This window comes from Antedon mediterranea, chromosome 5 (assembly GCF_964355755.1).
Source record: "Antedon mediterranea chromosome 5, ecAntMedi1.1, whole genome shotgun sequence".
Lineage (NCBI taxonomy): Eukaryota > Metazoa > Echinodermata > Crinoidea > Comatulida > Antedonidae > Antedon > Antedon mediterranea.
The window spans coordinates 28231391-28256997 of NC_092674.1; the positions used below are offsets into that span (position 1 = coordinate 28231391).

The 25607-nt window shown below is 35.6% G+C and overlaps 4 protein-coding genes across 4 annotated transcripts; all 4 read left to right on the forward strand.

Moving 5' to 3' along the window:
- Positions 1–24: 24 nt before the first annotated feature.
- LOC140050238 (nucleoside diphosphate-linked moiety X motif 6-like) lies at positions 25–3122 on the forward strand. The gene is made up of 6 exons (XM_072095348.1): positions 25–104; positions 444–683; positions 932–1135; positions 1766–1821; positions 1913–2012; positions 2675–3122. Exons 1-6 carry the CDS (start codon positions 41–43, stop codon positions 3001–3003), a joined length of 993 nt encoding a protein of 330 aa, XP_071951449.1. The 5' UTR covers positions 25–40; the 3' UTR covers positions 3004–3122.
- Positions 3123–3774: 652 nt separating this feature from the next.
- On the forward strand, positions 3775–8509 carry LOC140049508 (cytochrome P450 2U1-like). The gene is made up of 5 exons (XM_072094403.1): positions 3775–3849; positions 5608–5874; positions 6356–6951; positions 7290–7617; positions 8066–8509. Exons 2-5 carry the CDS (start codon positions 5613–5615, stop codon positions 8260–8262), a joined length of 1383 nt encoding a protein of 460 aa, XP_071950504.1. The 5' UTR covers positions 3775–3849; positions 5608–5612; the 3' UTR covers positions 8263–8509.
- A 1110-nt stretch (positions 8510–9619) lies between these two features.
- Positions 9620–13068, forward strand: LOC140049896 (cytochrome P450 2C54-like). Its single transcript, XM_072094849.1, has 4 exons — positions 9620–9881; positions 10295–10896; positions 12298–12622; positions 12872–13068. Exons 1-4 carry the CDS (start codon positions 9620–9622, stop codon positions 13066–13068), a joined length of 1386 nt encoding a protein of 461 aa, XP_071950950.1.
- A 5833-nt stretch (positions 13069–18901) lies between these two features.
- LOC140050239 (cytochrome P450 2K1-like) lies at positions 18902–24967 on the forward strand. The gene is made up of 5 exons (XM_072095349.1): positions 18902–18945; positions 19541–19832; positions 20816–21417; positions 23714–24038; positions 24217–24967. Exons 2-5 carry the CDS (start codon positions 19571–19573, stop codon positions 24420–24422), a joined length of 1395 nt encoding a protein of 464 aa, XP_071951450.1. The 5' UTR covers positions 18902–18945; positions 19541–19570; the 3' UTR covers positions 24423–24967.
- Positions 24968–25607: the final 640 nt, after the last annotated feature.

The following is a 25607-nucleotide window of genomic DNA, read 5'->3' on the forward strand; positions in this document are numbered from 1 at the left end:
ATAAACATGTGACGGCGTGAGAAAAAAGAAAGAGACGTGCATGTTACGTAACGTCGTGGGAAGAAACTTTGTTTATAAACAAAACCATTGTGTAGTGCATGGAGGTATGTGTAGTGTGTGTATACCTCTGCAATTGTTGTTGCTGATCTGATAATACAGGCCCTAGATAGTAGAGGCATACATGCATGGAGATGGAGGAATTAATTCCGCCATGGTTAGAAAGGAGACTTATATAATTAGGCCTACCACCAGGCTAGGCTTAGTTTAGTAGGCTAGGTTACTACTAATTTATACTACTACTAGCTATGGTGGCTCTAGTTAGCAGTTCCCACTCTACACAAGACCATATGATATGACATAGGCCTAGGCCTCTATAAAATAGGGCCATATATAGCTACAGAATTTCATTAATTAACATAAGGTGATTTTATATTGTTTTGCAGATCTAAACAATCAGAATTGTTTTTTAATCTATGAGATGCAACATGCCAGGTTATTGAATTTTATAAAATTTAAACGCCATTTAAAAAATAATAGGCCTAGTATCATTCATAGAAGAACAACACATGATGGCAAAGATATACTTAAAGGTGATGTTGACAGATTTAATGGCATCACCGTCGATGTCTCTAAGCTGGTTACAAGGCAGGTGGAACATCACAATTTTGGTGTCATACTGGCAGGTTTGTTAAGACATAATTTCATATTTACACAGACCAATTGGACTTCAGCTTATTAAAAAGTTAGAAAATGAATGCAACCATGCATACTATTATAGAGATGAAAATTCAGTCCAGCCAAGAAATTTTTTTAAACAAAAAACTGGGCATAACTTTAGATTTGTATAGATTAATTTGAATATGTTTTTAATAACTTTATTTAAATGTATACTGCTATTCAACTAAGAAATAATTGTTTTATTTTAAATTAGATTCAATCAAATTGTGGAATAAAGATGAACGTTCTTGTGCCTGGCTAAAAGTACCAATAGAATACAGTCATCTGATCAAATCCGCGGCAGAACAGGGCTTCAAGTTACACCATGCCGAGGGCGATTACACCATGTTGACAAAGTGGCTAGGAGCTGGGCCTAGCAAAGTACCAATGTATGCTACTCATCAACTTGGTGTTTCAGGTACAGGATTCACTGCTAGGATATATTATAAATTCAGGGGGCAGACCAGCAGTTGAGCTAAAAGAGCGTGCTCCCTACTTTTGACAGCTGAAATGACCACAACCTCTGAAACAGTGGCATAACACATGCTAATGCTAGAGGCGTTTGTTTTGTTTTTGCTTTTATATATTTAGGCAAATTGCCAAGGATAACCATAAGCGAATTCATTCACTATCCTTCTTAAAAGTGGCAATCCCGTTCACAAGACAAACATATACAAGATGCTTTACATAAACAAAGTCATATGAGAGGACTTGAACCCAGGGCACTTGGATTGGTAGCCAAGCATCATAACTACCAACCCACAAATCAATCCACTGTTGCATTGGGAGTTTTTAGCCTTTTTCGACATCTTTTAATACCCTTTTTCTCTCAGATTTCTGGCCACTCACTGGGTTTACTCAGTGAGTGGAACTGTGGAATTGAAGACAAGGAAGCTTACGAAAGTCCATTGTACAAATGTTCCTAATTCTCATACTGTTACGCCACTGCCCTGAAACCCAGATACATTTCAAGGTCTTGATAAGCTTTCTTATATCATTTTAGTTCTGATATGTAAAAGCCAACAACTATTGTGATTTTTAATTTTAGGGTTTGTTTTAAATGAGAGAAAAGAGGAAGTTCTAATGGTACAAGACAGGCATAGAGTAAGTCTAGTTTTTTCTATAAAGGTATTCATAATTAATAACAATTCATATTTTGTGTGTTATGTCTTATAAATAACTATTCTTATTTCAGATTTCAAGGTGGAAGTTTCCAGGTGGCTATGCAAATTTAGGAGAAGATATCTCAGATACTGCTGTCAGGGAAGTGTTTGAAGAAACAAATATACGGACAGGTGAATAAAAGCTAATTTACATACATTACTTAACTAAATGTGCATTCACACTGCTAAATGTGCATTCACACTGCTAAATGTGCATTCACACTGCTAAATGTGCATTCACACTGCTAAATGTGCATTCACTGTTAAATGTGCATTCACACTACTAAATGTACATTCACTGTTAAATGTGCATTCACACTACTAAATGTACATTCACTGTTAAATGTGCATTCACACTACTAAATGTACATTCACTGTTAAATGTGCATTCACACTACTAAATGTACATTCACTGTTAAATGTGCATTCACACTACTAAATGTACATTCACTGTTAAATGTGCATTCACACTACTAAATGTACATTCACTGTTAAATGTGCATTCACACTACTAAATGTACATTCACTGTTAAATGTGCATTCACACTACTAAATGTACATTCACTGTTAAATGTGCATTCACACTACTAAATGTACATTCACTGTTAAATGTGCATTCACACTACTAAATGTACATTCACTGTTAAATGTGCATTCACACTACTAAATGAGACATTCACTGTTAAATGTGCATTCACACTACTAAATGAGACATTCACTTTATGATAGGTTTTGTGTAATTCAAGATATTAATAATAGAAAAGATAAATATTACTATTTTTGTCTTATTGCAGAATTCCAGTCAATCCTCGCATTTCGACAACAACATTCTCTACCGTACAATTTTGGTCGGTCAGACTTTTACTTTGTTTGTCGCCTAAAACCTTTGACCTTTGATATCAAACCATGTGAATCAGAACTTGTCGATGCACAGTGGTTAAAAGTTGATGACCTTCTAGCTTCCAACGATCATACACTTTTGTCAAAGCGTATGGCAGTGCTCGTACAACACGGGTTAAGAAACGGATTTAGTGACGTAGACATTGCAATGGAACAATTAAATTCAGTTTTTAAGGGTGCAGCTTATAAACTGTTTCACAGAAAATTAACCTCAAGTAGTTAACAATAATAAAGTCTTCCAATGAATATATTAATAATTATAGCAATTACAAATATTATATAGACAGTATTCAGGAATAATAACTTACATATCTCAATGAATATATAATTGTAGCAATTACAAATATTATATAGACAGTATTCAGGAATAATAACTTACATATCTCAGAATAAAATTTATGAAGAAAAGTATAAAGTGATTTTCTCATTTTTGATGTTGTATTGCTTGGCTCCCTCTATAAATGGACAGTTTCATCCTAAAGTAAGTCTGAAGTTTTTTGTTTTGTTAAATTTATATAGTCTTATATACCAATTTAGACTTGCTCCAAGTCTGTATTTATTGTCCTTTTTATGTCATTTCCACACGTCGTCGTTTAAATTTTTGTCTGAAATATAATGTCTGGAGTATCCGAACTCAAGTAATACACGTATGAAACGCCATATGCGCAAAAATATTTATATTTTTACTAATATTAAGACAAAACTCCGTCTGGAGCCCAGACTAATACCAATTAAACTACTTTGACAGTGTTCATGAATAATAATAAAGTTATTCGCTTTTTTTTCAGAATAGCCTAAAATGATTGTACGAATGATTTTTCTATGTGATGTATTGCGTCCTCTATAGAGATGAACATTATTCTGAAAAATGTGATTTGTTTGTATTCAAATGTGATCTTTATTTTTTTTTGTTTTCCTTCGGGAAGTTATAAACATCCACACCTTGTTTATAGTCTTTATATCGTTATTATCTAACGGAGATGGTTAAATTGCCGACGAATTTTGAAGTGTTGACCAGAAAAATACTCTACCGTAAACTGGTTATTGAGAAGTTTTTATAGCATAAAAGGTAGGCCTAAGACAAGTCTTGAAATAGTTACACATATTACATGTTTTACTCTTATATCTTGTAATCAAATATCAATCAAATATGTATATATATATGTATTATGTGGATACGCATATGGATATAGATGTATGTTAGTATTGATATTGTGATTGTATATGTATTATACAATTGCGTTCTGTTTATGCATGGAGAAATAAGCTAGATTTCGCCATGGTTTCTACGATACATAATGTTTACTAGAATGTTGTGTACATAACATACAAAATAAACTTGAATTATATAACCAAAACTAATAATGTTTGAATGTAATGATCAGTTTAAAGAAGGAAACAACTAAAAATGTAAAATTCTACAGTTATACCATTTAACACTCCTCAAAGATAAATATATATATATATATAAAGGCGTATTTACACTAGGGCGATAACGACCGACGATAAATAGATAAACATACATTTTACCTGCATAAAACAAGAGAAATTATAAAAGTTTTCGTTCTAGAACTATTAACTAACATAATGATCAGTTATGCTAATTTGCTTTCATCAAAGACAGCGTAGATTGTTATAGTTCTAGACTGAAAACTTTTAAATTTCTTTTTTGCATTATGTATGAAAAATGCATATTTATCTAGTTAGCGTCGATCGTTATCGCCGTGTGAATGGGCCTTAAGTGTGGGGTTTCTTCCAGACTATTGATGAACAGCGCTTGTTCAAAGAATAGTGTTGTATCAATTATTCCTAAATTGACGTGCTAATTGCAAAAACGCTATTTTATAATTTACAATAATGTTAAAACGCAGTTTACAAAACGTTGAAAATGTTAAAATATTGTTAAAACGATTAATGTTGAAAGTTTAAAAAAAATGACAGTTTAATAGAGTTATCGTTGGACGTTTGTATGATATGCATAATATGAATGATATTTAAAACAAAGAACTTCCTTGTTCTACATAGATTGGCTTTAAACTACAGTAATGTAACGGATGAGAGAGTATCCTACTCGAAAAAAAATAATTATTCAATTCGATCTTATGTTTACTTTTTGTTTGCCATTATTTAGTAAACTTGATGAGCTACTAGGCCAAGTAAGTTAAGTAGGCCAGACCTTACCCTTCTGATGTAAGAGTAGGGAAAACATCGGATTAATTAACTTCCCTCCCTGAAGTTAATTCGACTAAAGACTAAATATATTATTTATGAAAGAATTTCTATTTTACTTCGTAGGACATCTTTTATTTATTATGGACCATATTCATAAAATATTATGCCTTTTAATCTTAAATTGTCCAATACTTTAGCTTCTTTAAAAAACATATATAAACAATTAATAATTCATAGTTATGCACATTAGTTTTTTGTTTTTTATTTGTTTTGTTTTCTGCACTTAGAAGATATATTATTTTATATTGTTTTTCTACTTCCTTATTTCAGTCATCACCATATTTATTGGTGGGTTCTGACCTAAAGCCATTATGGCTTATTGTAATCTCCACACAACCTAATATTTCATTATTATTTATTTAAAAAAATGTATACACTGTGTTATATTGTGTGTGAAATAAAACTGAAAGTAGTCTACTTATTTTGTGGTATGTTTATGTTGCGAAAATTGGTCAAATGCATCCACAATCTAGCTAAATGCAGTGGCAAAGATGCAACCAACTGTTCTTTTGAAATATTTATGTTGTTGGTGGTTGTGTAGTTGAATAAATGTGCAAGATTGTTTTTTAAATCATCTCAATTTACTTAAAATCAGTAACCATGTCAGAAGAAACTAAGAAACTACCTGGACCTCGAGGAGGACTCATTTTGGGAAGCCTAAACGAGATCGGACCAAAGGCTCACGTGACTTGGACAAAGTGGTCTGCGACATACGGTCCTATCTTTAGAGTTGATCTTGGACCGCTGGGGGATAGTGTGGTTCTAAGTGATTATAATGTACTCAAGAAAGCTTTTGAAGACAACGCTGATGTGTTCTCTGGTCGATTCGTCTTGCCAATTGTTGAGAAGGCAGGTTCCCACGGTAAGTTTACTTTCATCACATGACAAGAATCCATTACAAGTTAATGTGGAGGCATAGACAGAATTTAAATCTTTGGAGAATCTATTACTACTATAACAGTAACATTACATGACGTGATAGAATATTGTACAAGTTTGCAAACAAAATAAATAATAACAAATAAATAATAACAAATAAATAATAACAAATAAATAATAACAAATACATAAATCAAAACTAACTGCTGTAACATAAAATAAAGGAAAATATATTTCAATGAGGCCCTTAAGTTAAAAATTGTTTGGGTTTGGTTGGCTACTGCAGTATGATGGTTCTGGAGGTCTCTTATTATGTGCAGTTGAGTTCAGTTGTCTTCATGAAACAGGATCTCTGTAAGGATTGAGGTTCCTCTTCCATGTCAATATACTCGGGGATCATGCAAAACGAAACAGTATACACTATTACGTTTGGTATAACATACACATGAACTGGTATTTTTTAGGAACGTTAAGTTGGGAAGTCGGCGAGATACATGAAAAACGTACACGACTCACACTGGCAGTTTTGGAGAAGCTAGATCTCAACAAATTGGCCCAGAATGAGGTGGAAGCATTTTGCGACATGCTTAAAGAGAGGCAAGATAAATCGCCTAGCACACTTTATGAAATGATCCACGAATCGAATATGAACATGGCACTCGCCTACACATATCAACGCGGTCAAAGATGTCAATACGATAACGAAAAATTTCGACAACGAATGGCCTTAATGGACAATGTGTCAGAAGCGCGAAGGAACCTTATTGCCGAAAACGTCAACTTTTTCCCATTTCTTTGGCACATAGGGTGCAGCAAATTCAGACAAGTTCACGACGCCCTACGATCGAATATCAATCAAGAATTGTCATCACGTGACCCTTCTATAGCTACCGTGCAGGATCTGATGGATGGTTATTTAGCAAAGGTTGATGGGATAGATTTTCCAGCTAAAGACTCTATTCCTCACATAATAAATTTCATTGGAGCATCACTTTCGCTTAAGACCGCGATACAATGGCTATTACTACTTATCACAAAACACAAAGATGTCCAAACTAAGGTAAGGCCTATACAGTATGTTGTTTTGATTTCAACAAACTATGTCACATGAAAATAAGAGAGGATTCGTTCCTTTAACAAAATATGATTTGTAACGGTATGATTCAGCTAATGTTGACAATTAACATTATTATTTTAACATAATAAAACAATTCAACCTTTGAAGCTCACCATGGTAACAAAACGGTAAAACACAAACTCCGGATTTGGCAGGCAAAGTTTTCCAAAGTTTTCTATTGTAGAGTAGACGTTGGTAAATTTTTCAGAAGTCTACAGTAGCAACATTTGGTAAAGTGTGCGGCATATATTAACATTATAGTAATTTTTGTATTTATATAGATTCAAAATGAAGTTACGTCTGTGTTTGGTGATGAGGTTCCCACGATGGAGGGCATCGACAAAGTGCCATACACCAGCGCTACCATCCGCGAAACACTGCGTATCGCGTGTCCCGCTGCGCAAGTCGTACCTCACATGACACGAGCTGACGTCAAGTTCGAGGGGTATGACATTAAAAATGGAACCGTTGTATTTGGAAATATTTGGGGACTTCATCATGATACGAAATACTGGGAAGAGCCGGAGACGTTTAACCCGGACAGATTCCTAAACAGTAAAGGGAAATTGGATAACATAGACGAAGAATCATATGTTCCGTTTGGTCGAGGTAGGATTGTTTATATATCAACTAATAACAGGCAACTTTCAAAAGTTTGAGATAATACTATTGTAATAATGAAATAAAAGCGCAAGCATTTTTAGTCTATATGCAATTATCTGGTTAAAATGTGTCACTTACTTGAGAAAGAATGAATCTGGTATGAAATGTTTGTATGTGTTGCATTTGTATATTGCAATATTGGTGTCGTACTGTCTCTTTTTACCCATTGTATCATATTTGATTATATTTTTTTAGATGTGACCACAGGCAAGAAAAATTTTGAGCCAGAGTGCTTGACGAAATAAAGTAATTGAATTGAGGGCGCTTCGTGAATAACACGCGTTTAAAAAATGATAATTACTTTAGAATGTGTTGATACGTTATCTATGAAAGAATAAACAACATGGTCTGAATCTTATTTATTGATTTATTTAAATTTTATGTTTTAATTTAGGAAAGCGAAGATGTCCAGGTGAGGATTTTAGTAAAAGAGTCATGTTTCTGTACATTACCAGCATCTATCAAAAGTTCGGATTTGAAGAGGTCGAAGGTCACCCACTTCCTGATGTCGATGATGGAATAATTCATGGAGGTCGACATAAACCTCCTCCCTACAAAGTTAAAATTGTTCCACGTTCAGACGGAGAATAAATAATATTTGAAACTTCTTGTCTTTTAGTGGATTCTTCCCACTTTTAATTCAATTTATATAAACATTTGTTTCTTCTTTACGAATTATTCTTTCTAAACATGTTCCCTAATTATGACTGACAATGGATTACCTTAAATATTCAACAACAGTTTCCAAAGGTTTTTACAGGCCTTGGTAAGATTATTCCTTAATCCATGGACTGACGCGCACGCCCTGTAGGGAAAAAATAAATAATTTTTCCTTGATTGGAACATCTCTTTTGTAATTTTAAAATTAAAAATAATTGAATAAATGTTTTTCGTACAAAAATGTGTTCATTCAATTTATTATTCTCAATTCAATAGGTCCTATTTCAGAGTCTTTTCTGATTTTTACTTATTTATACCGACACACACCGGTTATCTGGTCCTAATACATTCTTTATTATGTTATGTTTACATCTGCGCTGATAATATACGCTGTTCAGCAGTTTTACGTGGTCTCTCTATATTTGTCCTATCATGTTCAGTATAATTCATAAAATGTTAAAGGATTAAATATATATAATATTAATTATATCAATCCAAAATACTGAAAAAATGACAATGCTGTGGGTATCAATGGCTTGATCTCATTAGGGATACAAAAAACAGCGAAAAGCTAAATCAAAACGATAAAGTAAACAGCCGGAAAAGTTAGCAGAGCTTTCGAGTAACACTAGCCCTTCATGCAAGTGAACCTGGACAAAGATAGATATATATATCTATCTATCTATCTATATTCAATATCCGAGCATTATGGAGTAAATTATATTAACAACAAGCCCTTGTTGACCGTAATTTAAATTACTGATTACAATCTTAACTTCCTAAATCTCCTTCATATATAGAGGAGTGGTACAAAACCAGAAGAAAAAAAACTGTACTTCCATACAGAACATGTAAGCGGACAAATAGGACACATTTTGATATCGTCGTACGTAGGCCTACACACAACAAGAGTATACATACTAGGTACCGGTAGAGTATTGAAAGAACTAGGGATATCCTCCTCAAAGACAATGAATTATTCAATTGAATCTTTGGTTTTTTTTATGTTTGACATTATTTAGTAAACATGATATAGGCTAGGGCAAACATCTGACCAATTAACTCTCCCTGACGCGAGAAGTTAACTCGCAGTAGTAGTTTTTATAGTTTAAGTTACCCCGTAGTATGCCTATGTTTTGAGGAGAATTTATAGAAATGTCTCTAATATCGAATAAGATTCTCTGGAAATACTGGTGTTGGTGTTGGTTGTCTAGTTGGGGAAATATGCAACTAATGTTTTTTTTTTATATCATCTCAGTTTACTTACCGGTATTAAAAATTACTAACCATGTCGGAAGAAACTAAGAAACTACCTGGACCTCGAGGAGGAGGACTGTTTGGAAGCTTAAGAGATATTGGACCAAAGGGTCACGTTACTTGGACAAAGTGGTCGGAAATATACGGTCCTATATATAGACTTGATCTTGGACCGATGGGGGATAGTATAGTTCTAAGTGATTATAATGTACTCAAGAAAGCTTTTGAAGACAACGCTGATGTGTTCGCTGGTCGATTCGTCTTGCCAGTTGTTGAGAAGGCAGGTTCGCTCGGTAAGTTTACTTTTATGACATAAGGAATTCATTAAGTTAATGTGAATACAGAGATATATTTACATTATGGAACAATATATAAATACTGCAGTAACATTGCATGACGTGATAGAACATTGTATTTGTTTGCAAGCAAAATAAATTAAATAAAAACTACTAACATAGAAAATATATTTCAATTAGGCCCTCTGTAAGTTAAAAAATGGTTGGGTTTGGTTGGCTACTGCAGTATGATGGTTCTGGAGGTCTCTTATTATGTGTAATTAAGTTCCGTTCCGTCTTTATGAAACAAGATCTCTGCAAGGATTGAGGTTCCCATCCCATGTCAATATACTCGAGGAACATGCAAAACGAAATAGTTTATATGACGGTATACACTTGGTATAACATACAAATGAACTGATATTTTTTAGGAACGTTAAGTTGGGAAGTCGGCGAGATACATGAGAAACGTACACGGCTTACACAGGCATTTTTTGAGAAGGTAGATCTAGATCTCAACAAATTGGCCCAGAATGAGGTGGAGGCATTTTGCGACATGCTTAAAGAGAGGCAAGATAAATCACCTAGCACACTTTATGAAATGATCCACGAATCGAATATGAACATGGCACTCGCCTACACATATCAACGCAGTCAAAGATGTCCATACGATAATGAACAATTTCGACAACGAATGGCCTTAATGGACGATGTGTCAGAAGCGCGGGGGAACCTTTTTGGAGAAAAAGTCAACTTTTTTCCATTTCTTTGGTGCATAGGGTACAGAAAGTTCAAACATGCCCACAGTGCCCTACGATCGAATATCAATCAAGAATTGTCATCACGTGATCCTCCTATAGGTACAGTGCAGGATCTGATGGATAGTTATTTAGCAAAGGTTGATGGGATAGATTTTCCAGCGAAAGAGTGTATTTCGCACATTATGAATTTCATTGGAGCATCAATTTCGCTTAAGACCACGATACAGTGGCTAGTACTACTTATCACAAAACACAAAGATGTCCAAACTAAGGTAGGCCTATATACAGACACGGCTCAGAGATAACATAGCAAACTTTAGTTTGCAAACTCTGAGTTGTCATTGTTTGAAGAAGTTTGTTGTTTCGGAGTTTGCTTGAGTTTGCCAATTAAAGTTTTCTGTAAAGCCTAAACTAAAGTTCTAGCAAACAATTGTTTGCAAACTCGAAGTTTGTCCTAGACCAACAAAAAAATGGTAAAACTCGAGTAAACTCTTGGTTTTCAGTAGTTTTCCAAAGTTTGCTATTGTAGTGTAGACCTTGGCAAACTTCGGCAAAAACAGTTTGCAGAAATCTATCGATATTTGTGGGGCATATATTAACCTCTATATATAAAGTATCGTTAATTCTGACCTAGGCAAGCACAATGGAAAAACTTCGGGACAAATCTCCGCCTTGGATACCTACCTTATCTATCTCAAATGTACAGCGAAACGTAGACATTAGTTTCCACTATTACGATATTGTTCCATATTTCTATCTTAGGAAGATATTATAAAGGGTTTTATAAAAAAAATTCTGATTTCATACGCGGTAGAAGTAATTTCCGGATTCACGGTAAGGTGTGTCAATCACCTTGCAAACTTTGCATGGTTGGTTTCAACTAAGTTGGCCGTTGGTGGCGATAGCCATTTTAGTTTTTTGTTTATTTTCGGACCGCGCGCGTGTGAAGGTATAGTAGTAAAACATACTGAGTATATTGTGGGGAATATGTATATAACATACATATTACATTGAGAGAGCTCACTGTGTCGCGGAATAATATATTAATTATACCAATTAGGATGGTATTTATTTGAATAAACTCCCGGACCACCTCCCTAATAAAACATCAATTAAAAATTAGCTCCCCCCCCCCCCCCCCACACACACACATAAACACCCATCCACATTTATAAACACAATATTGTATTATATTTATAACACAAATGTACCATTTTTAGTAGATTTCATCGGACTGTTATACAATTTACCAAGTATAAATTGTTATTCTTTTTTACCACTTTGCATATCTACTAGATGGTTTAATTTGTAAATGTACCATATTATTAAAACTAAAAAATTTAACGTATCCCTCAAATAAGCACCTCCCCCAAATTAACTCCGCCTCCCCACATCCACACTATAAGGGCCCTACCAAACAATAAATACTATACGTAAAACGCTATTAATCATCTAAGACACTGTGAAACAGGTTAGTGCATAGGTTTAGTTTTACGAATATCAAGCATTTCAATAATGGTAACCGACAGAAAACGTCCAGGCCAGAATGTCCTTCTAAATCTTTTTACCCGAGACATTGTCATTCCGAGAACCATCGTCTACACTTCCTAGAGGGGGAGTGAGCGAAGCGAGCTTACTTTCTAGTTATAGTAATTTTTGTATTTATTATATAGATTCAAAATGAAGTTACGTCTGTCTTTGGTGATGAGGTTCCCACGATGGAGGGAATCTATAAAGTGCCGTACACCAGCGCTACCATCTACGAAACACTGCGCATCGCGTGTCCTGCGCAAATCATACCTCACATGACAACATCCGACGTCAAGTTAGAGGGATATGACATTAAAAAGGGAACAATTGCATTTGGAAATGTTTGGGGAATTCATCATGATCCGAAATATTGGAAAGAGCCGGAGACGTTTAACCCGGACAGATTCCTGAACAGTGAAGGGAAATTGGATCATAAAGACGAAGAATCGTATATTCCATTTGGGCGAGGTAGGATATTCGTTTACATATCAAATAATAACAGCCGATTTTCAAATAAAAAAATTCAGATAATAACGAATACACTGTATTGTAACGAAAACGGAAGGCTTTCAGCCGATGCAATGACATGGTTAAAATGTGTCACTTATTTGAGAAAGAATTAGCCTGGTGATGGAAGAGACTGATATTTATATTAAGCAGTCGTCAACGTTTTGTCAAATGAATTAATTCTATTTATTTATTGAAATTTTAATTTAGGAAAGCGAAGATGTTTAGGTGAGGAATTAAGTAAGAGAGTCATGTTTCTGTACCTTACCAGCATCTATCAAAAGTTCGGATTTGAAGAGGTCGAAGGCCACCCACTTCCTGATGTCGATGATGGAATAATTCACGGAGGCCGACATAAACCTCCTCCCTACAAAGTTAAAATTGTTCCACGTTCAGACGGAAAATAAATCATATTGACACTTTTGTCTTTTAGTGGATTCTTCCCTCTATTACTATTAATTCATCAAAGATTTATATAAACATTTGGTTCTTCGTTACGAATTATTCTTTCTAACATAACGTTTTTTTTATGTATTTTAAAATAATATTGTGACTACCGTATTTATATTTGGTCAAACATGCAATCTGTGTATGAATTGTATATTTCACATATTAATTGCTACGCCTACATACATTATATATTTACATTTTGTAAGCCCTACTTAATAGAAAAAAAGGCCGTGCCGTAATTTTACTGTATGTCATTAATAATGGAGAGCATTCGATTTGGGACGACTACGCTATGTGCGCATGCGCACATATTGGAATGTGTCCGCTAGATCCAAGCGTCGATTGTGACTTGACCTAGGTTGGTCCGTCGGATCGTCGTCGCAAATCAAAATTAGCTCCTGACACACGCCCTGTAGGAAATTTTTCTTATGATACTACGTACCGTAGTGTTAGGTACAATAATTTGAAAATCTCTTTTGTAAATTTTTAATTAATTTAATAAATCATGTTTGCGTGCATAACAAAATATTTTGCGTACAAAATGTGTTCGTACAAGAAATAAATTTAGTTATACACAATCAATAGGTCATCCTACCTCAGAGTCTTTTCTGTTTATTGACCGGAAATTATGACGGGACCAATTAACAAGATTTAGTGCAAGATTTTAATAATGGAATAAAAGCCAATTATTTTTTAAATGTTTCTGGGCAACAATTCAAAATTATATTAGCTAATAGTAATAACTTAATTAGTTTCTTGTAACTTATTATTAAGGGTCTTTCACACCTGTTCCGGCACGGTTTCGGTCCGGCGAATCGAACATCAATGTTTTGTTTTCATGACGCTTTACGCGGCTATGGGCCAATCGATATGCGCGTAGCCGCGTAAAAACGAAACGTTTAATTGGATTTTCCGGCGCCGGACCGGAACCGTGCCGGTGTAAGATTTAAATGTGTCCGGTGTTTGAAAGTGTTCACTGGACAATTTTCAGCATTGAATAGTGTAATACCAGCTGTTGAAAATGGTTGGAACCACCCGGGCAGCTTTCATCGATAAAAAAGTAGGACCATCGACATCGACATCATATTAACCCCGTAAAAACAAGGGCACTGGACGGTCACCAACTCCCGTTAGGGTAATTATAATTCCTTAGAATACCAACTTGAATCGCAAAATATCAAGTCGATTGAAATAAATATTACTATTATTATATCTGGAGACATATAGTCTAATCAAATTAAATTGTTTGTTTTTGATTGAGTATATACAACCTGTTGTCAATTTGAAGTAAATCGACAACTTGAAAAAATATATAGCCTACCGGTACTGTATTATTATTTCTAGGGAATGAATATCACTAAATCATATAGGCATAGGGCCTACCTATTTTCGTTCTCTCGAAATATTATTTCATTGGAATTCGAATTACTAATTCGCGAGAGAACGAAATAATTTCCCTCGAAATTATTTCGTTCTCTCGATCATTCCTTGTCTCGAAGTAGTAATTCGTTTTTTATATTGTTCAGTTCTTGAAATCTTATTTTGTTCTCCCTAAATATATTTGTTCCCTCAAAATATTTTTCAGTTCTCAAAATATTATTTTGTAATATTCATAATACTTTTACTAATTTAATAATATTAACTGATAACAAAAGTGCTTTAAACAAGTAAGTTCGTCATTGTTAAAGTGAGTTCTTTTTCATTATATTTTTTTTCACAGATGCCTGATTTTTGGTTTTATTTAATAAAACATTGAATTGGTTAGTCACAATATTTTTTTTGTTTCTAGAGATTTTACATTATTTATTTATTTATCTAAAATATATTTGAAAAACATTGTTGATGCATATTACCAAAAAATATTTATTTTGTTATATTTTATATGGCAAAATAAACACCTTAATTGCGCATCATAATTATTCGTTCACTCAAGGGTATTTCGGTTTTTTGTTTTTTTCGAATAATCTCTAAAAAAAAAACGTCCACCTCTCCTAAGGGACCACTTCTCATAATTCCGTAACGACCACCTTTCGCAAATTACCACCTCTATTGAGGTGGTCACTTACGGGAGGTGTAGTCGGTAAAAGAAGTGGTCGTCTACGAGCGGTGGTAGTTTATGAAAGCAGTCCGTTATGAAAGGTGGTTACCCCTTCAGGAGGTTGTCCATTGTGAGAAGCGGTCCTTTAACAGAGGTAGTCCCTTTTAAATATTAAAGGTGGTCGCTAACAAGGGTGGTTGCTTACGATCAGAGTGCTAAGTTTTGAAAGCCGATCACTTACGAGAGGTGGATAGACTGACGGCAAGTAGAGAAATACATTTGCACATGATTTAGACATTTAGGTTTGTAAAATATATAATATTTTATTAGCTGGCGATATTAACTACATTAGCTGTGAGGCTGTTGATGTTTCTACATCATTAGCTAGTTCTAGGTTTTATTATATGGGTGGATTTGACTTTTCTACACTAGCAGTTTTGAACAAGGCCTATTGTATTAGTTTAAATGGAATGCTACAAGTTTTATTATTTTTTTTTATTTATCGTTTTGTGTACTAAAGTGGCAGCATAATCAGTATTTATTTTTACCAGATGTCAAGCAAGGGTAATGTCCCAATTGGTAATTGCCACAATTGTCAGGTCAACCTCAAAACAGCGGCTCTCGGGACCGGGTGAGTTGTATGATTTGTTTTTATTATTTTTTTTTTAATGCGCCTAGAGCACTCTGTGGTATGTGCGCCATAAAAATCCTGTTATTATTATTTGTTATTATTATTTCACCTTTTAGTCGTGTCTGTCTTACAGTAAAGTGATCTTTAATTGGAAGAGGACCAGTACAATTACTTGTTTTTTATGACAGGATTATAAACTATTTATTCCTCTTGTCTGTGCTCGTACAAAATAATAAAACGGTCGCTAATTGGAAGTGTCTTAAAGTAAAGTGATCTTTAATTGGAAGAGGACCAGTACAATTACTTGTTTTTTATCACATGATTATAAACTATTTATTCCTCTTGTCTGTACTCATACAAAATAATAAAACGGTCGCTAAATGGAAGTGTTTAAATTGAAGTGATCTTTAATTGGAAGAGGACCAGTACAATTACTTGTTTTTTATCACATGATTATAAACTATTTCTTCTTCTTGTCTTTATTCATACAAAATAATATAACGGTCGCTAATTGGAAGTGTCTTAAACTGAAGTGATCTTTAATTGGAAGAGGACCAGTACATTTACTTAATTTTGTCACATAATTAAACTATTAATTATTCTTGCCTTTACTCATACCAATTAATAAAAATGGTCGCTAGTTAGAGGTGTCTTAAACTGAAGTGATCTTTAATTGGAAGAGGACCAGTACATTTACTTAATTTTGTCACATAATTAAACTATTAATTATTCTTGCCTTTACTCATACCAATTAATAAAAATGGTCACTAATTAGAGGTGTCTTAAAGTAAAGTGATCTTTAATTGGAAGCGGACCAGTACAGTTACTTAATTTTGTCACATAATTAAAACTATTAATTATTATTGTCTTTACTCATACCAATTAATAAAATGGTCGCTAATTGGAGGTGTCTATAAGTAAAGTGGTTTTTAATGGAAGAGGACCAGTACAATATTACTTGTTTTTGTCACAAAATTAAAACTATGTATTCTTTTTGTCTTTATTCATACTAAATAATATAATGGTCGCTAATTGGAGGTTTCTTTAAGTAAAGTGATCTATAACTGGAAGAGGACTAGTACAGTTACTTAATTTTGTCACTATCATAATTAAAACTATGTATTCTTCTTGTATTTACTCCTATCAATTAATAAAATGGTCGCTAATTAGAGGTGTCTTAAAGTAAAGTGACCTTTAATTGGAAGCGGACCAGTACATTTACTTAATTTTGTCACATAAATTAAACTATTAATTATTCTTGCCTTTACTCATACCAATTAATAAAAATGGTCACTAATTAGAGGTGTTTTAGAGGTCCAGTACAATTACTTGTTTTTTGTCACATAATTAATAACTATATATTCTTCTTGCTTTATTAATACTAAATAATATATTGGTCGCTAATTGGAGGTGTTTTAGGTAAAGTGATTTTTAATTGGAAGAGGACCACTTCATTTACTTGTTTTTGTCACATACTTAACAATTATTTATTCTTCTTGTCTTTTCAAATACCAAATAATATAATGGTCCCTAATCGGAGGTGTTTAGGCAAAGCGATCTTTAATTAGAAAAAAAAAATTTGTTTGGCATCATTAAGTATTATTGGTTATTAAAAGAAGACAAGACAAGTGCAGGCGTGATAAAAACAACCACCTATCATAAAACGTATGATACAGTATTTAATAGTGGACGCATTTCAATCCATGGGCAAGAAACGGGCCGGACAGCATTAAATTGTTGAAAAACGCCCACGAACCCGTTGAAACATGCAACTGGACACTATCCAATGCTGAAAAGTGTCCACCCGGACACTTTTGAATGCTGGACACAATTCAATCTTACACCGGAACAGGTGTGAAAGACCCTTAAATAGTTTTTTAGGTTCAGAATGTGCGTGCTGCTGGATTATCTGTATTATTTGTTCGGATTTGAAGAGGTCGAGGGTCACCCACTTCCTGATGTCGGTGGTGGATACATTTATGGCGGCCGACATAAACCTCCTCCCTACAAAGTTAAAATTGTTCCATGTTCAGACGGAAAATAAATAATATTTGATACTTCTTGTCTTTTAGTGGGTTCTTCCCACTTTTAATTCATCAAAGATTTATATAAACATCTGTTTCTTCGTTACGAATTATTCTTCCTAACATAAAGTTGTTGTTATGTATTTTAAAATAATATTGTGACTACCGTATTTATATTTGGTCACACATGTAATTCGTATATAAAATGTATATTTCACATATTAATTGCTACGCCTACATACATATATATTTACATTTTTTAGGGCCTATAATAGAAAAAAAAAAAGGCCGTGCCGTAGTTTTACTCTATGTCATTAATAATAGGGAGCTTTCGATTTGGGACGACAAAACTACGCCATGTGCGCATGCGGCATGGAACGTGTTTCCGATTCTAGATCCAGGCGTGACGTCGATTGTGACTTGACCTAGGTTGATCCGCTCGTCGTCGCAAATCAAAATTAGCCCCCGAATTATGACTGACACGTCACGCTCTTTTTCCTTTCCTTGATACTACTGTACGTACTGTTAGATACAATAATTAGAGCATCTCTTTTGTAAATTTAAAATTAATTGAATAAATCATGTTTGCGTACATAACAAAAACGTTTTTCGTACAAAACTGTGTTCGTACAACAACAACAAGAAAGAAATGTATAGTTATACACAATACAGTAGGTCCATCCCAGAGTATTGTTATACTTTCCTGACCGGAAATTACGAAGGGCATACAATTAAAAATTTAATACTACCCAAGGATTTCGAAAGCCATTTTGTGCAAGTTTTTAGCATTACAACTCCCTGTTGTTAGCAACGGAATATATGCCAATTATTTTAAGCTTATATTGAGGGTTGGGGAAAAAGTTTCTGGGCACCAATTTTTTTAAACCTGTGCAACGATTCATAATTTCACATTACTGTACTTACATAACTTCCTTGTGAAACTTATTCAACATATTATTCTTGTAGTTTAGACTAGAGTTTCAGGATGTGCGTGGTAAGAGTATTATGCTGGTGGATTATCATACAGCAATACAAGGGTATATGTAAATACAATGTATAGGAATGTATTATTGTCCTTGAAAGATCCGAACGAAACAGACGTGTTCTGAATTTGGGTGTAACGGTCCGTTTACAAACACAGGTGAAACTTGTTGACTTATTCATACCGTCAAACACCGTATTGGTCCTCAACCAGGGGACAATTCTGACAAAGAAAACGTTAGTATTCATTTTTCTGAACGGTTTTTTTGACCATCATATCGTTGTTATACAGACATACGTTCAACAAAAGGGTATGCATAGTGTAGATCTAGCTAGTATTATAGTGTAGTAGTCAACAACAATGGAAGAATAATAACTTTGTCTCATATTATTTGCAGTGTTGTTTTGGTAAATACGATAGGTAGCCTAAATACAATAGCCTATCTTATGGTCGTATTTTAGATATGCCTCTGCTTTCGTTTGTTCGTTTAGAAGTCTTTAGTATAGGAGGCCTATAGGCCTAATAGGGCCTACTCTTCTATAGGTCTTTTAGGGAGATTTACAGATCCCAACACCTAAAGTGGATCGCTCGACTGGACCGGAATCTAACCTCAATAAATGACCATTCATGCATGGTTTGTCTGAAATATTATCACTAGCTGAATTATTTTTAACAGGCTTTCAGTATAATGCCCAACTCTACTTGTATGCCTAAATTTATAATGAATATATCTTATCTTTTAAAAATCTCCTAGCCTGCAGGTGTCAGTGGTAAACAAACAAGAATGTCAGAAGAAACTAAAAAACTACCTGGACCTCGAGGAGGAGGACTTTTGGGCAGCCTAAAGGAGATCGGAGACAAGGCTCACGTGACTTGGACAAAGTGGTCTGCGACATACGGTCCTATCTATAGAGTTGATCTTGGACCGCTGGGGGATAGTGTAGTTTTAAGTGACTATAATCTATTCAAGAAAGCTTTTGAAGGCGACTCTGATGTGTTCTCTGGTCGATATGTGTTACCAATTGTCAAGAAGTCAGGCTCGCATGGTAAGACGCATACAAATAGGGGACTACCATCTTGAGCTGCTCAAGGCCATATTGAAAAAAAAATGACTAGCTCAGTACAAAATTGTGTCTTTTCTTACGGTAAGGTGGACGCTATTATATAACTGAAGTATGGGGGAGGGGGAGAGTTGCTTTTAGGAACGCGTAAATTGACGTATAAACGTACTATAACCTAACGGATCAAAACGCTTTTACACATTATTGAACAAAGGTAAAATGAGGCCAAATCCAAATCAATCCTTCCTGTATTAGACAATACTGCAAGACTGAAGCTAAATATATATATATGCAATCATAACGATCGTTTGTTTACCACTTTCAGGGCCTTATCCTAACTTAAAAGCAATTTTTACATAACAACTAAAATGTGCACAATTCATTACAATATGATAACAAGAAATTACATTAAATACAATATTGCATAGTTAACAGATGTTTAAACACCCTTTTAAATTAATTATTGATAATATTTAACATAGTAGAATGTGCAATAAAAATAAGCTTACTCTGTGCTATGTCCTGAAGTACCCTTACACTAAACAAGATAGATCAAGGTTCTGGTAAATCAGAAACAAGATGTGGTTCTGGTACAATCAGGAACAAGATCTATGCTAGGATTGGGGTTCCGGTACAATAAGAAACACGATCTCTGGAGATCGAGGTTTTGGTACAATCTACGAGGATCGAGGTTCTGGTACAATCAGGAACAAGATCTATGCTAAGATCGAGGTTCTAGTACAATCAGAAACAAGATCTAACCAAACATCAAGGCTCTGGTACAATCAGAAACAAGATCTATGATAGGATCAAGGTTCTGGTACAATCAGAAACAAGATCTCTGAGGGATCGAGGTTGTGGTACAATTATAAACAAGATCTATTCGAGGATCGAGGTTCCTATAAGTAATTAAGATGAACACGGATACAAAATACAATGGCATTTTGGTACTACTTTATTTATTATAGGTTCGATGGCTTGGGAAAACGGCGAGATATTTGAGAAGCGAAGAAACCTTATGATGAAAGTTTTCGAGAAGGCCGACATTGACAAAATGACACAAAACGAAGTTGAAGCATTTTGCGACGTGCTCAAAGAAAGTCAACAAAAGTCATCTACCACTGTCTATCGAATGGTCTACGAAGCGAATTTAAACCTGACTATCGCGTTCTGTTTTCAACGCGGGAAAAGATGTCCATACGACGACGAAACATTCAGAGAACGGATTAGATTAATGAATAACGTTCTGGAAGCGCGGAAGAATCTTATGGCCGAGAAGGGGAATATATTTCCATTTCTATGGTCAACATGCCTGTACGGAAAATTCAGACGAATACACAACGAACAACGAACGTACATCAACCAGGAGCTGTCTGTGCGTGACGTTGGAGATATAGGCACTGTGCAGGATCTGATGGATGGTTACGTAGCAAAGGTTGATGGGATAGATTTTCCAGCTAAAGAGTGTATTGTCCACATAATGAATACAATGGGAGCTACGATTACGCTTAAGAACGCGATGCAATGGTTAATATTGCTTATCACAAGACACCCAGAGGTTCAAACTAAGGTAGGCCTACAGTTGTTTTTTGTTTGTTTACGATCGCGACGAATGCGTATAAATGCCATAGATATCATTTCAGCGGATACGAATTAAGACGATTATGCTTTAAAGTGTATAGGCTCTACACAACAACACACACTTAAAACATGCAGTGCAATAAGGGACGCATACCTGAAACCAGGGGTGGCGCCAGGATCTTCCCGACGCGGGGGCTACATTCCCCGACGAGGGGGCTATGCGAGCGAAGCGAGCTTCACAAGGCTGGGGGCCAGGGGGCCGCCAAGGGCCCCCGGTGGGGGTCCAGGGGGCGAAGGCCCCGGAAGCAACGCGTTCTAGCGTCATTTGAGGTCATTTTAATCAGATTTAGGGTAGCCATTTTTTCCATTTTTTGTAATGCATAAATAAAATACTGCGTGCAAAAAAACGATGCGCGATGACTGTTTCAATCCATATTTTTCAATTTAAAAAATAAAAGTTCAAAGAAAATTTAGAAAAATAGAGTTGGAGGTCCTGGAAATTGGACTTATTATACTTCAAAACATGAAACAAAATATATAAGTCCCTATCATGGTTGTGACTGAGCTAAGAAGTGTTTGAAAAATAGAGATGTTAGGTCCCGGAAAATGCACTTCTTGTACTTCGAAATATGACCAGCTTTATTGTTGGGGCTGAGCTAAGAAAATGTTTAAAACTAGAGCTGCAGGAATTTTATACTTTGGAAACATCAGGCCCAGAGGCTTAAAAAACGCAAGCGTAGACCTTTTTCAGTCGGGGAAATAAGTTTATTCCTCCCAAGTGTATGCCTGCGTACCATCTGGACTTCCGAGTGGTGAGAAATTCATGACATCAGGACATTGAAAATTTAATAACTTAGCTATAATAAGATGTTGGCTAAGCGAAAATGGCATGTTTTTTTGTTTAGTAATGGATGAAATATTTATTTTAGGTGCCCCACGGTACAGAAGGTTACTTGTAAATAAAAAAATTGGTGACCATACGAACAATTAACATAATTCGTTTTTGCTGTAGTGTAGCGCACGTCGACACAGTACACGACGTAACCGTCGGTAAACTTCGCCTGGAAAATAACTACAGTACACATTTTGGTCCCTGGATGGAACATGATATCACGACCCAACGTTGAACGATTCGTACAACGGGATACCGCCAGACAAGTGCGTACCTATAGCTATTGTTTAGTAGTAAGTTAGATCGCTGGCAATAATGAATGCATATAAAGTGCATAATATCACTCTGACGTACTCTCACGGTCAATGAAACGTCGAGGTTTTCTAGGCGCTGAAGCTACGAAGTGAACGCGAACGAATTATATTCCCCGACAAAAAGTACCCGAACCGTCGGTAAACTTCGCCTGGAAAATAACTACATTACAAATTTTGGTCCCTGGATGGAACTTGATATCACGCGTCTCGACCCAACGTTGAACGATTCGTACAAAGGGATACCGCCAGACAAGTGCGTACCTAGCTAATGTTTAGTAGTAAGATCGCTGGCAATAATGAATGCATATAAATTGCATAATAGCACTCTGACGTACTCTCACGGTCAATGAGACGTCGCGGTTTTCTAGACGCTGAAGCTACCAAGTGAACGCGAACGTTTTTTACTGTATATTATATTCCCCGACAAAAAGTACCCGTGTTCTCTTCGGTAACCGTCGGTAAACTTTGCCTGGAAAATAACTACATTACACATTTTGGTCCCTGGATGGAACATGATATCACGCGTCTCGACCCAACGGTGAACGATTCGTACAAAGGGATACCGCCAAACAAGTGCGTACTAGCTATTGTTTAGTAGTTAGATCTCTGGCAATAACGAATGCATAAAAGTGCATAATAGCCCTCTGACGTACTCTCACGGTCAATGGAACGTCGTGGTTTTCTAGGCGCTGAAGCTATATGAAGTGAACGTGAATTTTTTTTACTGTATGTTATATTCCCCGACAAAAAGTACCCGTGTTCCCCGACGGGGGGGCTAGGCTCCCCGACGAGGGGGATAGAGCCCCCGTAGCCCCCCCGCTGGCGCCACCACTGCCTGAAACATGCCTTATTTCTTGAAATAAAAACATAAAATATTATTCAGACCTAAAAGGCTACGTAGCAAAGGTCGATGGGATAGATTTTCCAGCTAAAGAGTGCATTGTGCACTATGAATACAATGGGAGCTACGATTACGCTTTAGAAACGCGATACAATGGTTAATATTGCTTATCACAAGACACCCACCTATTTTGAAATGTAGCCTATATTTTAATTTGTATCATGCTATTATCTTATAGATTCAAACTGAAGTTACGTCTGTGTTTGGTGATGAGGTTCCCACGATGGAGGGAATCGATAAAGTGCCATACACCAGCGCTACCATCTATGAAACACTGCGTATCGCGTGTCCCGCTGCGCAAGTCGTACCTCACATGACACAAGCCGACGTCAAGTTCGAGGGATATGACATTAAAAATGAAACCGTTGTATTCGGAAATATTTGGGGACTTCATCATGATACGAAATACTGGGAAGAGCCGGAGACGTTTAACCCGGACAGATTCCTGAACAGTGAAGGGAAATTGGATCTCGACAAAGAATCCTACGTTCCATTTGGGCTGGGTATGTAGACAATATGTATTTTTACAGTTACTGTAATACAGGGTATTATTACTTTTCATAATACAACTCAATACACACGGAAAACTTCCAATTCCTTCCCTTTCTTTTCCTGTTAGTTTCACATAGGCCTAATTCAAATGCGGGAAACATTTATCAAATATTATTTGATCCATTTCAGGAAAGAGAAGATGCCCAGGAGAGACAATTGCTAAAAGGGTCATGTTTCTGTACATTGCCAGCATCTATCAACGCTATGGATTTGAAGAGGTCGAAGGTCACCCACTTCCTGACGTCAATGATGGTGTGCTTTTCGCGGGCCTACATAACCCCCCTCCTTATAAACTGAAAATTGTTTCACGCTCAGACGACAAAAATAACAAATAATAAGGATAGTATATGAATTTATTACTGGTGAATAGGATTGTCGTTAAAATACAAGAAAATAAATAAATACCCCGAAGTCTAAAATAAAATATTTGTCATTAATACATACTAATAGTGAGAATATGAAACATCATTACGGTATCTTGTGGCTTCTAATTGTAAATTTTCTAAATTTTGTCTAAAATTCGTCTCTGTATTGTATAATTATATATAAAGGAACTAATTGTAGTTAATTAAGCATGCATTACTCGAATAAAAAATGTGTCAAAGAATCGGTTATTGTATTCCCATTTGAAATTCAGTAGAGGGAGGAAGGATGCCGGATACATGCATATTTGTTTGTTTGCTTGCACATTGTAAATAATAGGGTAAATTGAATTTACAATTTTTGGGGAGATGTGTCGCGTTGCCGAACCCAGAGTGACGTGCGGGTTGGAATACGTGCAACTCCACGGTAAACTAGGCCTAGAATTTAAGAAGGTCGTACATATACTTAATGGGACCTCCGGGTATGCTCGCTCTGCTTTATCCCGCTGACGAACAATAAGTGGGTTTACTATCAACAGGGCCGTAGCCAGGATCTGTCAAGGGGGGGTTCGGACACTAAATATTTGGGTCAATGTGAACTACAGTACTTGATACCATAGATATTATAGTGTAAAATATTAATATTCACTATAATCCTCTATGATACATTATACTTCATAGTCACACATAAATACTGATGTACGTCGGAAGGCTATATACTTTATGCATGCTGCCTGACTGCCAGTGATCTAAACAATTATAAGTACGCAGTTGTCTGGCAGTGTCCTTTGTACGAATCGTTCGTGCGCCAGCTCGCTATGAGACGCGTCAATATCATGTTACATGCAGGGACCAAACATTTATTTTTCAGGTTGAAATCGGCAATTCATTTGCAGCTTTTAGAAATTTACAGACACGTATCACTAGTTGACGCTCATACAGAGAAGAAGGTTCACGAACAAGTTTACGAATTTTTTAATTTACAAACAACTTTTTGTACTGTGGGGCACGTATTTGGAGGATTTTTGGAGATGAGGGTGAGGTATTGGGCATGTCGGGGATGGGGGTTCGCAGTTGGTTAAGGGGGGGGGGGGGGTTCGCCCGAACCATAAAAAAACCCCCTGGCTACGGGCCTGATCAACGTTTATATTTATAATA